A 13109-nucleotide genomic window follows, 5' to 3' on the forward strand; every position below is an offset into this window, starting at 1 on the left:
AACAGCCCTGAAAAACATGCTGCATGAAAGATGCCATGAATCACCAAGAAAATGGCTTGGTTTGGAATTGCTCATCTTTCTCAGCCACGTATTGCCCTCTGCTGTTGCACGTGTGACACCGCCTGCTGGGCTGAGCACTGGGAGCTCATCCTGCGCCATTCCCTCACATCTCACTGCCTCCCAGCAACACCACACATCCAGAACACGGGGAAAGAACGTTAATTTTATTTGAAAAATAAAAAAAAAGGAGCAGCCCTCCCTCAGAGCAGCTCACCTGTGACCCAGCTTCCTGCAGTGTGACTGCCAGTGAGCAGCGGGCTCAATGCGCCTCCAATCCAGCCTTCAAACAAATGGCTTCAGAGCCAACGCAGCTCTGCACTCCGAATGGCAGCCACCACCAGTGACACACACCTCACCTTTGCCCTTCGTTGTTCTGTCAGTTTTACTTCATATAACTTTTTCCTCATTTTGGCAGTGGAAAAAGTGACCTGTGCAGGAGCAAAGCTCGTTAGTGGTGGCAGCTGCTGGCACTTTGGGTCCAGGACAGTCACTGTGCCGAGAGAACTCAGCCTTGTGCCCTGTGCCCAAATGCACCACAGACATACTGGTTAAAACCAAGCTGTGATTACTGCACCTGTATTCCAAGTTAAGCCACAGACCTACACTCCCTCTGTAACTGTTGCACACCAAAGCGTGAGCTTTTGACAAGACAAAGCTGGAAAAAAAACAAATTCTAAGAAGAGGGTTATAACCAAAGTAATTAATATTTGTGAGGAACTTTGATACATTTGTTGAGTGATACAGAAAAATGAAAACGTGAACGATGAGTGATTACCCTTCTCAGGATTGGGCCTGAAAATAATCTAACTCTCAAATAAGATACCTGAAGAACACCAAATAAAAATACCAAAGGACACGTGCTTTGCCTCTGTTCTTTATATATCAATGTTGCAATTGGCCTACAGTGCTACTAGGTGAATTTTTAATTGTAATTTAACTTCTGTACAGTCCACTTAAAATAATTCTGTATATCTAACTATAACACACTGAAGTAAGTTGTAACCCTACATCTCACCTGCCAGGGTAAGCTAGAGTGTTTCAGGATCACCTGAAACAGAGCTGTGTTTTGCTACACGTGATGCATGTGCACTGCTATCAGCCAGAGATAGCAAGTGGAGAGGCACGTGACAGAAGGATTTCTAAACTCCCAGTCAAACATGGGAACAAGAATGCACATGGAATGCACATCCCTGCTCAGGGCAGTGTAAGCATCTTCGGGGTTTTCTCTTTTTCTCTTTGTGCCCCACAGCGACAACCGTTCTACTGAAAAATGAAGAAAATTCACTTGTTTCCTTAAAGCCATGATGTTGCCCTTGAATGCAACACCTACCAAACCCAGGTGACATTTGTTAATCTATTAATTATTAATCTATTAATCTAGAGCTACCCATGGTAAAATTGTGCGGCTATGTGAAATTCTGCAGAATTAGAGCACTCCAAACAGGAGTCAGACTACATGGCAACGTTTGCACCTTGGTCCCTACAGCAGGCAGTTCTCAGACCTGAACAAAAGCAGCTTGTTGAGGACGTACAATGAATGGCTCTGTCAAAGAGTTAATTTTTCAAAATCCTTTAACCCTGGGAAAGAAGATGAAGTGACAGTGACTGATTAATGAGGAGGTCATCTAAAGGCTGATCAGGCTACCAGGAAATCACTTGTATTATTTGCCTTCATCCAAGTGGTTGTGTAATTTCACTGTATTTTCCTTCTCTAACAAATATGACAACAAGGAATCTGGGCAGTCCTTTTCTGGAAGCTTTCTTACTTGTTTGTTGTCCATTACTATTAAGCAGAACCAAAATCTAGACACCAAATTAAGTTTCTCTGATTTCCATTACATTCTTTAGAAGTCTCATCGTTTTGTGGACACCAAATGCTTCAAAACATACAAATACTTTAATACATAAATGGCTTCAAAGTCCGTTAAATACAATTAATTCCATGGTCTTTAAAATACTCTCTCACTTATTAACTGCAAGAAAAAGCTTGCACTGATATTTATATAGTACTGATTTAATCTGGCTCGTGCAAACCTTTTCAGTATCCTGCAGGGTTTATAATGAGGACCAGCAGAGCACTTTGTTTTAGATGCAAATGAAGAGAAGATACTGTCAGATGATAAAGTGAGGACTACAGCTGGAGGAGCTGGCAGTGACGTGGTGGGGCGTACAGAGGTGACCCCAGCTTTATTGAGATGCACCTATTTCAGGGCAGTTCTGCTGCAGAATGCTGTGGGAAGACGCACCGTGCTGAAATGCTTTGAGACAACACAGCATGCCATGATACGTGTGCAACAGTAACAAGGAATTGTGCTGTAGCTTGACTACAGCAGCTGATGTCTTCTTTCTACATTTGATTCCCCAAGAGGCTGAATTACCCATAGATTACGAGATTTATTGCTTTTTGACTTGAAGTGTTACACCTAGCTTCTCCCGTATCTCCAGCAGGTCTCACGCTTAGCAAGTGGAGCCAATCAGACTGACTCAGCTGGTATCCCACAGCTGTGGCTGTTCTCCTTCATGAACTCACACCGTCATACTGAAATTTCATACAGCATGAATTGTATTTCTCAATGCAGTCTTCAGAAGAAAGATTTATAGTCTTTCAGAGAAGCGATACAAAGCCCTCAAACGTTCTGAAAAGAAAAATGCAAAACCAGCACTCATGCTTTGGACTTTCAACAATGTTCACGGATTGTTTTGTAGTACAGCTCATAGAAAGAAGCAAAACATTAACACCATCTCCAGGATAAAGAGGTCCTAACAACTGTGGGTAGAGATTAACTTTGACATACCAAGATGGGAATCAATCAGTAATAAATAAATAAATATATATATACACACATACATATATTCTGATATATAATATATATGTGCATATATACATATATATAATGTATTGTATGTATATATAATACATGTGTTTTGTATAAAAAAAGTTTCACATTCAAGTATACATACACATTAAAATATACAAGAGGGGGACCTTTTGAAGTTAACCTTAAGCAGAGAATCTATCATAAGCAGAATTCCTGATAGGATAATTGAATCCTGTTTTGCCAGTCTCAAAAGGCAGTCAGTTCAGATGGTTCATGTTCCACTCATTACTGAGAAACACAAGATGATGAAAGATATCATAGAAAATGAAAGTGGAAAAAAGTGACAATGGAAAGGTAGATGCAGTATCAAATGCATTGATATATACAAAAGCCCTTTACTGCTGTGCTTGGAGAGAACAAAAGTGATTTTTCAGTTTGGCCCACAAAATGGCCCCTCAGTTGTTTGTTGGTTCTTTTTTTTAGTAGTCAAATTGTCATAAGCAAAGGAAAAAAAAAACAACCTGAATGATCAGAAGAGAAAGAGTTGAAAATTAAAATAGCATCATTGGCCCCAAGAGATAATTCACAGACCCTGATAAATGGCTCATGAAATGAGCCAATGGTTCGTGCAGTCTTGTTTTGCACCTAAAATATGAAATGTATCATGAGAAGAGAGAATATTGGATGAAAATTCTGAACCTCTATTAATCCTGGACTGATTCAATTTCCAAATGGAAATTCTCTTTCTTGAACTTGCAGTACTCTTGATCTTGAGATTGTTGAAATTATGATCACAGAATCAGTGAGTAAACTACCCTGATTTTTACAAACTTAGAGCACTAAATGAATCTGTGTAAGTTTACAACTCATTGTTTCTGCTTGATAATACAGTACGATTTCAGAACTGCAATCAGAGGCTTATGCAAAAAAGGCATGGCAAAATACAGCCACAGTCAGTAGGATGATGCCATTGATATTCACAACATTCCTCCAAAGTGGCACTTCTGATGTGTCAGTCAGCTTCTTCTTCAGTGCTTCCTCTTCCTCCTTGCTCAGTTTGGGTCCTTTTTGTTGCTCTAAGCCACAGAACCAGTTGTAAGCTTTCTTTAGGCATCCTGGGTCTTCACTCTCCTCTGAAACTGGAAGGAATAGCATACTGGTCATGAAATGTAAGCATGGACTGCTATGTACACTACAAGTTCTCTGTGACTGAGCTCCATCCTATATTTAATATAGTAGCTCTGATTTATGGTCTTACTTGCATAGAAGCTTTTAAATACAAGGTTGTACAAGAATGAAATTAATATTGTGTTTTCACAGCTCACCTGGAAAAAAGTGTGATTTTCTAAATACTGCAAGAAGGCTTTTTACAGCACAGGGACTTGATCTGGTACGTGAGAAGCAGATCATGCTGCAAAGCTCAACCTGTTATCTCATTTTTTCCCTACCTTCTATACTTTTAATTAAAAAACAAATAGACGAATTATAGAATATTTATGAAAAGGAACTTGGCAGCAGAATGAGAAGCCCAGCAAAGGAAGCAGGAGGTTTTGCTCAGGTGGATGTCTGGCAATTAGCTTTCCTTTTGTCCTGCACCATGCCCTTGCTCCTTCAGTCATGGCTACTCTATTCAAAATGAATTCTCCTTGTTTCATTGCAAGTGCCAGAGTTACATGCAGTTCTGCCAATGCACAACACTGCTAACTTAAGCCTAGAACTGGCACCTAGCCACCCAGAGAACAAGTATTTCTCCTGTCACTTCTGATCTGCACTAGAACTCGTGTATTTAAAGGGCACCTTACTAGCCCTTTAAATCTGGGCTGAGGTTTTGTTGCTGGGGCGTATTGTTCTATGAAAACTATGCATGCTATTGTCTGTTCAGGAATGGAATAGGGATTCTCAAACATATTGATGGCATCTCAGATACTGCAACAGAAATTATTCAGCAGTTACCTGATTCCTGATCTTTTTCATCAGGTTTCTCCTCCTCATCATCTGCATCGAGATCAATACGTTCCTCTTTGCTGTTCCGCAAAGTCCAGCACAAGCGATAAAGCTGCCATTAAAAAAAGAAGTTTAAAACTAGATCCTGAGTACACAGAGACCACAGCATCCCAAATGTCTGTTAAGTCAGCACCTTAGATCGTGGGGTCACTGAAGCTCAGTGACAGATAAGTGAAGACCATCTCCTTTGCTTTCTTACAAGGACTATATGATGTAGGTAGATGAAATGTGACAATATACCAAGAAACAGTATTTAAAACTAGTGGTAAATTTCATTTCTCTAGGAGCAGAATGCAGTAATACTCACATGTACATCAGGAATTGGCTTAGTCATGAAGGAGACTGCCAGGATAATGATGGCAGAAATCCCAAAAAGAATAATTGCAAAATAAAGGTAGTGAATCCCACAGATGATGAACGGGCAGTTGGAAGGGGCCACACAGCTACCAGTTCCGTAGGCAAACTCTGATATCATTCTTCCAAGCCCAGCCAGCAACCCAATTACCAGGCCCCAAAAGGCACCCTGCAGAGAGGGACAGAAGTTAGCAAAAAGAGCACACTGTAACTCCTGAAGAGCTGCTGGGAGAAACATGCAGGTTTGACACATTATGTTGACTTTGGCAATTTCAGCCATTCCATGAGTTCATGAAATCAAATAACTAATGACTGTAACACAAACCTGGAAATCCCAATTTAAACATATTCTAGTTTTGATGGTTAAAAACACATACAGTTTTAATTTTTCAGCAAAGTCAGAAAAAGGTTTAGAAGTAGAATAAGATAGTTAATTCAATTTCTAGCTAAAATGTTTCTGAACAAGAAATATTGATAAATCATATTAACAATTACAACATTGGAGTTCATTTTATGCATTTTAAGCTTTGATACTTATCTGTATTACTTATCCAGCTTTGAAGAATGCTGTGTGCACAAACACATGAGAATTATATTAAATTCTAACTCAGGCAAAATTCCAGCTGCAATCACAGATCAACTGCAGATTTCCACAACAGGCACACAGATTCAACCCATCTGTGAGATGCATCTACACTGGGATAGCAAACAGAACATCCCTTTGTGCATAAAGCAGGATCTTTTGGACATACACACAGATAACCACTGAAATGGCCTTGAGGGAAAGCAGTTAGAAAAAGTTTCAGCCAAACTAAAAAACAGAAAGATACCTTTTTCTCTGTAGGCTTTCTCATGAAACTATTTCTTCTTGGAGCAAACCTGAACCATTAGCAAACATTATTCCTAGCACTATAGGAAAGAAACTGAAGTCCTGAATATTGAGTCTTCAGAATGTCTGAGATCCCAGTTAATGTGGCTGGCTCGTGGTGCCAAAGCATAATCCAGACCTCATCCCTTCTGAGTTACTTACTTAAATATGTCTCAATTCGCTGTTCTAAAAATAAAAATCAGCAATTCCTGGAATGGATCCAAAAAGCAATGGGAAATAATGGAGGAAAGAACAGTATATTTGTTGAAAAGTTTGCTGACAAATGTATAGAGCATCCAAGACAAAGGTGAAAAGTTTGGTGAAAAAAAAAAGATAACTAAAGCAACGTGCAGCTTCATTATTTCCTGGTTTGTACTTGCCTGCTCATTTACTCGCTTGCAGAAGATGGCAAGCAGGAAGACAGCAGCAATGGGAGGTCCCAGGTAGCTGGTAATTGACTGAATGTAATCAAAGAGCTGCCCACTTTGAGCTGACTGCACCACAGGAACCCAGGCGATGCTGATGCCAATTAAAACCACCATAAATGCCCTGCAAACATAGCCAGATATTCTATTAGCCACCTGCTAGGAAGCATCTATCAGAAACAGCAATTAATCAATAATTTAAATGTCTTTTTTGTATTTCAACCTGCAAAATCAATGAAATGGCCAATTACCATTGAACAAACAGAAGTAATTCAAGTTGGGCATAATGTCTGTCAAACACCAGTCATCATACAGATAAACATGCAATTAAAACACAGAAAATAACTTTTTTCCTTTGTTATGACTAGGGATGAACCAATAGCAAATCAGCTAGAAGAACCAGTTCACTGATGCTGAGTATGGTGTAGCATAAAGCCTACAAAGGTATCTGTAAATAGTTCCCTTTGAACAGCAGTAGGAAGTAAGTGTTGCACATTAGTTTAGCCACTGTCTATTAAATTGAACATAAGGTCTGGAAATTATTATCATAAAACATCCAGAAGGGAAAGCACACATGGGACAGCCTGCCTGGCCACAGGAGGCCACTGCTGCACTGCCTGAACACTGCAAATACAGATTTTCATTCAGGCACTTTTTTGGAGGCTTCTCAGGTGTGCTGCATTTCTGCCTTACCTTCCAGCTAACATAAGCTCCTTCTCTGATGGTTGTTTTCTAATTTTGGTGTAAATGTCCATAGTGAACAGCGTACTAGCACTGTTAAAAATGGAAGTCAAGGAGCTCATAAGGGATGCCAACATGACTGATAACATCAGACCTCGTAGACCTGGAAAACAAAGACACTCCATGCATTAGGTGGGATGGGTATTCAGTGAAGCGTGTCAGTACATAGCACCATCCATAGAGACTGTCTGATCCCTTCAAGTCAGCCAGCTATGTGTATGTCTGGCACGTTTATGTGCTGATGCCTGCCTGCCACTCTCTTGCAATGCAAGCAGAGTGATGCTGCTGAGCTTCGGAAAAGCTATTTACAGCAGTGATGGGACAATGTTTGAGCTTTTAGAGTGTAGGTACTTCCTTTGTGAACGCTTTCAGATTAGATGCTGAAACAAAACCTAATAAGCAGACTTCACTCACAGTTATAAAATCATTTCTCTTGAATTCAGTGCAGTGCCCGGTTGCCTGTGGTATATTTGTAAATCAGATGACAAGTTTCTTTTACTGATTAAACACCAGGGTAAAACCACTTTTCCAAGCAGCATGATCTAATCAACATAGCATGGGGAAGTATGATAGTGCTTCAATAAGACAATCTTCAAAGTTTATGAAACAATGGGGAATTGTAATAAATGATCAAGGAAGTACCATGGTTTGCATTATACCATAATCTGTGTTTTCTAGCCTTCTGAATCAGCTCTGGTTTTCTGAAGAAGTTTTTCTTTCTTTTCTCTATACTTATTCTTCTCCAGATCGGTGCCTCTTTCTCTCACTGAGCAGGTGTTATATGGGACAATGTCTTCTCCCACCTCAGTGGAGTTGGCATAAGGACTGCAGACGTACGCCTGCAACTCAGACATCCTGAGTCCTTTATAAAACAGGCAAAATAGGTCACTTTTGACCTTCACAGGGAGGGGGGACAATTAGAATGTCACTGCTCAGTATCTGCTGCGAGCTGACATTGCTGGCATGCAACTATTCTGCACCTACAGCCACAACCAATTAGGATTACTTACCCTTTTGACTAACAGTAAATATTTTAGCAAGATTTTTTTCTAGCTAAATCTGAGACTTGGGCTCTCCCTCACTCATTTTTTACAGTCTGGCAGCCTCACCTTTCCTAAAACAACAAACAAAAACAGTGTCTTACCATTTGGCATAAGTTCTACTACCATTTTTGGAAAAGCAATATTTGTACAGCCCACTGAGGTGCCACAGGCCTGCTGGCAGACTTCAGGCACAGCACAAGCCACCACATCTGAGAAGAGGATAATGAGACACAGTTAGACAAGGTCATATTAACAAATACACACTGAACCACTGGACTGACATGTTCTATATCATCCTTGGTCTGCTAGCAGGATGGAAGGTGATTCTAAGCCTCCATTTTCCCTATCCTATCTAAAAAATATTAAAATTGCTGCAGATCAAAAAACACCAGAATTAATTTGTCAGACCAGAACTCAGTAACACAAGAAAAGCAAGTCAAATAAAAAACAGAGGAACACAGTTTTCATTCAACTTATATACCTCTTCTCTGCCTGTGGGTTTGTGGATTCGTTCACTGTAGTCAGTATTTGTGTAATATGTGCCTGTATGACACAGCTGTATGACAAGACAACAATCTCACAGGTATTTAGGACAGAGAAAAGAAATTGAGAGGGATTGCCAGTGAAAGATTGGCAGCAGGAGAAAATTTGCATCCCTGTAAATACGTGCGTATACCTGTATACAAAATTCGGCTGATCATTCCAGGCATCACTATGATAAACATGGGCAAGAGCTTCAGGTACCCACACATCACACATCCAGCCTTCACGTGGGACATGTTCTTGCCAGAGAGACATCTTTGGACAATAACCTGTCAATGAGACACGACAGGCACGCATGACTCAATCAATACCATGAACACACCAAGCCACATTCCAGACACAAAGTACTCCTTAACCTGAGTGATGGTGAAAGAGCCTATTTATGATTTCCATCACCAGGAAAACATAAACGCTACATGAAAATACATTTAAAATAAGTTAAGGAAAATAACGTTTATTCAGCACATGTTCAAGAGCTAATACTCTTTTGTTCTCAAAAGTTATTTATAAAGCAAGTCAAGAGACAAAAAAGAAGAAAATAGATATTTACATTGGTTTTTTAATTTGCTTTATAAATTGTGAAAAATTATCCTTCTCACAATTCAGAAAGCAGAGAGATCATTCTCTTCAGATTGAGCATGTCACAGTTGCAGAAGCACACTTTTCTACTTTCATGCCAGTGTGATCTCTCTGGGAAGCTGGAGGATAGCTCTTAGGGGAAGGAAGAAGGAAATGGTGAGAGTCTCCAGACTGAAAGACCAAATGTATAAAGAAAATCCACCCAAAACTGTGCATGCAAAGGTGGAAGCCACACAAACAGGAAACAAACTAGGATCACTGAATGGGGAACCATCCCAGTCCAACTAAGACCATTTGATATGAGGTTTCTTAAGTAAATGTTCACATTACAAACTCTCTCCTTGTTCTTATGCAGAATTATAAATTAAAAAAACGTGAGAAAGGAATTAAACACGGTATCTTCTGAGCAGTTTATAAGAAGAACCGAAAGAACACCATTTCCATTTTCTTGCACACACATGGTCCCAACAGCTCTAATATGGAGCCATTTAATAAAGGAGGAGTTTAGAAACCAGAAGCTGGAAATGCTCTGACTAGTCCTAAAATAACTGCCATTCCTGTGATCTAGTTTTGAATACCAAACTGTGGGGAAGAGAAGAAACAAACATTACTGTTAGATCATACTAGAAGTCTGCAGAGTTTTGTGTTCTGCATTTCCAAGGCATATGGCTTCCACATTACCTGATCTGTGCACCAGTACCACAGAGTAAGGATGCTCAAACCAAAAGTAAGCCCTGGCCATGGCAGATCTCCAGTGACAGCATCTCGGAAGATGTGAAAAGCATCCGCTCGAGGAGTATAGCATTTGGAATCAATTGTACTATTTCCATAGGTGATATTGGATGGAATTGCATTCATATACTTCTCCATGAATGCATCATACCCTCCAACCTCTTTAAATGCTGAAAAATAGAAAGCAAAAGAAGTGATAAAGGATGTAACACTGACATCTCAAGTAGAACCAGACAAGGTGAAGAGAAAAACACTGTAACAGTGATGAACAAAACCCTAGAGAGTATATATATATATATATATGCATTTTCAGAAAATAGTATGCAGTGTTATGTAAGTATTCACACCATGAAGTATTCAAAGTGACCTTCATTTTTTGGTTTCTGTGTGTCTCTCAAAGACTGATTTAAGCTCCACAGTCTCAACATCTCGTATGCATGCATTCTGAGAATTAAATTTAAGATTATTTCCACACTCTATTAACCCAGGGAAAACCAAACAGCAGGATTTTACCAGTTACTTCTGTCGTAACAGTGGTGGATTAATCTAATTTCAGTGAAAGACCTGTCTAGAGGAAAACTAAAAACTGAGTAGCTAGAAATGGGAGGAACTGAAATTTGACAGAATCTTATCACTCCATCTTTCTCTCTTTCTATGATCCATTTCTATTAGTTCTGTTTCACAGCATGCTTTCAATTTTAAAGTGCGTATGGGCTTCTGGACACACACACTGTTCTATCCATAGACAAACAAGTCATATCTCTTCTTCAACTGCCAATATAATGACATCCACAGGTCAACTACAAGGCTTACTTAAGGTGTTAGGATTTGGGGACTGTTTTAACACAAGTTTGCAGCTAGAAACACAGAAAAACCATGCCATGTGGCCAACAGTTCTTCATTTTGAATCAGAAATTTCAAGCATTAGCATCTGAAAATCTATGAAATTATAATCTTCTGGAAAAAAGTTACTCTCTGAATTTCTGAAGAGTATCATCAGCAACTTCACCTCTACCTCATAACCCATCACTAGTCCTGTTCTCTCATAGGATGTCACACAGCACCTTATGACCTTATGCATTTACCTGTTCTTTGGAATGGAGTTGTCTCAATGACCAAATTGCTGGGCAACCTGCCTACATCACTCCCTGATAAACAGGCATAAGAACTGAAATTTGCTAGTTAAGACAACAGGGCTCCACACTGCAGGATCAATTGCTGTCAGCACTGTGATTTACTTACCAAATCCCATGAGAATGAAAGATCCCACAACCATGATAAACGTCTGCAAGGTATCTGTGTAAATCACAGCTGCGAGGCCACCTAATGACAGAACAAACAGGTTAGCCCCTCTGCAAATGCCTCAATGAAAATCTTTCTTCTTTTTTTTCTTCTTTTATTGATTTTTTCTACCTCTCTCTTTCAAACAAAGATCACTGTAAAACACACCCCTTTCGAGTTTTTATTTTTCTCATCTTATCCACCTCCCCTGTTTTCTTTTCCCTGTCTTCTCTAATTTAATTACTTTGTCAGGCTGCTCTGCAAGCTCACCTGTGATAGTGTAAAGAGCAGTAATACCAAGCAGGATAATAATAGCCAAATACAGATTCAGACCCATGGCCAACTGTATAAACACAGCTCCAGAGAATATGTCTGCCTGTAAGAGATGAAAATGATACATGTTAGGCAAGGTGTAAGTTTTATGGGATGGCACATCACACATTCATGATTGGAGAACTGAAATACACAATCCCTTACAGTACTGCACCAAAAAAAAAACAAAAAAAAAAACAAAAAAAACAACAGCAAAATGAAAATAGAAGTTGTTCCTCTCAGAACTGTGGCTCTATCAGTATAAGAACAGTGTAACATTTCTCAAAGAACTCCCAAATATTTAGCAATAGCTCATTTTAGCTAGAGACAGTCACCTCCTCACTACTGTGTGCATCCATACTGATTGACTTCAATAAAGTTGAAAACTCACTCACTGCTTTATGCCAGTAAGTCTCTCCCTTTTTCTTCATTGCTTACATACATGTGCTATTGCTAGTCTCATTAGTTCAGGACATGTGGGAATTAAAAGCAAAGAATTTATCACAAATCTAAGGTTCCTGTCAGAATAATTGACAAGTTGTTGGCTAGCAAAAGAGACCTTTGGCTCTTGTGTAAAAAAGGAGCTATTCAGAATAACAATCTATTTCTTACTGGGATTTTAAACACATTAAATAATCTCCTTAATTAAAAATATTCTGCATCAAGGTTATTCACCTAAGTTTACAGTAAGACTGATCTACCCCACTGCATTTCTAATAAGTTGCCATTAGTCCTCCTTTCCTTAGAGGTCTGTATCTCCTGTATCCAGATGAAGGATTCACACCAATCCCACCTGCATGCCTTCTTTCTGTATCCCACCCTTCCCATACAAAGGCACAATACAGCGAGTCAGCCTCACTTCACAGCACAAGTCCTAGTAGTGCTCAAACATGCTCAGGAGCTACAAAGCACTGCAGGTAGCTGAAGCCAGGACTGCTTCGCTCTGGAGATTGAGGCAGTGCTGACCAGTGCAGCAAGAGATCCTCATGCAGTGCCCCGATGTGCAGAAGACAAGCAGGAAGCAGGGTGTGAGCCACAACGAGGGTTCCACTCCCCAAACCCTGCCCTGAAGCATCTTGAGATGATTAAGTTTCTTACAGGTTTTAGGCTGAAATTAGGAATTTGGACTTTTCAGATTGTATCTCCCAGCGGCTGCCAAGTTGTGTCCTTTGTCCCTTATCCCTATGGAAATATTTTTTCCCACCTTTTCACACCACTGATCTGCTTACGTCCAAGTAAGTCTGGTATTGTTCTTGGCTTTAGTTTAGCCTACATAGTATTAAATATTAATGGTCCTAAAATGACCCTAGCAAGAAGTATACAGTTAATTATTTAGTGTCCTGAACAA

General features: G+C 39.7%; 2 protein-coding genes across 7 annotated transcripts in view; one reads left to right on the forward strand and one right to left on the reverse strand.

Annotated features, from left to right (window-relative positions):
• Nucleotides 1-3399, forward strand: part of RSPH14 (radial spoke head 14 homolog) — a 77470-nt gene extending 74071 nt beyond the window's left edge. For 4 of the 5 annotated variants that reach the window (XM_085238215.1, XM_085238216.1, XM_085238218.1 and 1 more), the window contains exon 9: nt 1-3399. The gene's annotated coding sequence lies outside the window, so the exon portion shown is untranslated. The other variant, XM_085238217.1, reaches the window with a different exon arrangement.
• The window catches only part of SLC5A1 (solute carrier family 5 member 1), a 25823-nt gene continuing 15319 nt past the window's right edge, over nt 2606-13109 (reverse strand). For both annotated transcript variants that reach the window (XM_003211023.5, XM_085238210.1), the window contains exons 6-15: nt 11720-11825; nt 11411-11491; nt 10118-10338; nt 8991-9126; nt 8416-8523; nt 7224-7374; nt 6486-6654; nt 5191-5406; nt 4833-4935; nt 2606-4018 (exon numbers count right to left, since the gene is read on the reverse strand). In XM_003211023.5, the coding sequence (XP_003211071.1) occupies nt 3798-4018; nt 4833-4935; nt 5191-5406; nt 6486-6654; nt 7224-7374; nt 8416-8523; nt 8991-9126; nt 10118-10338; nt 11411-11491; nt 11720-11825 (1512 nt within the window). In that variant the 3' untranslated portion in view covers nt 2606-3797. The remainder of the gene's footprint in view (nt 4019-4832; nt 4936-5190; nt 5407-6485; nt 6655-7223; nt 7375-8415; nt 8524-8990; nt 9127-10117; nt 10339-11410; nt 11492-11719; nt 11826-13109) is intronic.

This window comes from Meleagris gallopavo, chromosome 17, assembly GCF_905368555.1.
Source record: "Meleagris gallopavo chromosome 17, MGAL_WU_HG_1.1, whole genome shotgun sequence".
Lineage (NCBI taxonomy): Eukaryota > Metazoa > Chordata > Aves > Galliformes > Phasianidae > Meleagris > Meleagris gallopavo.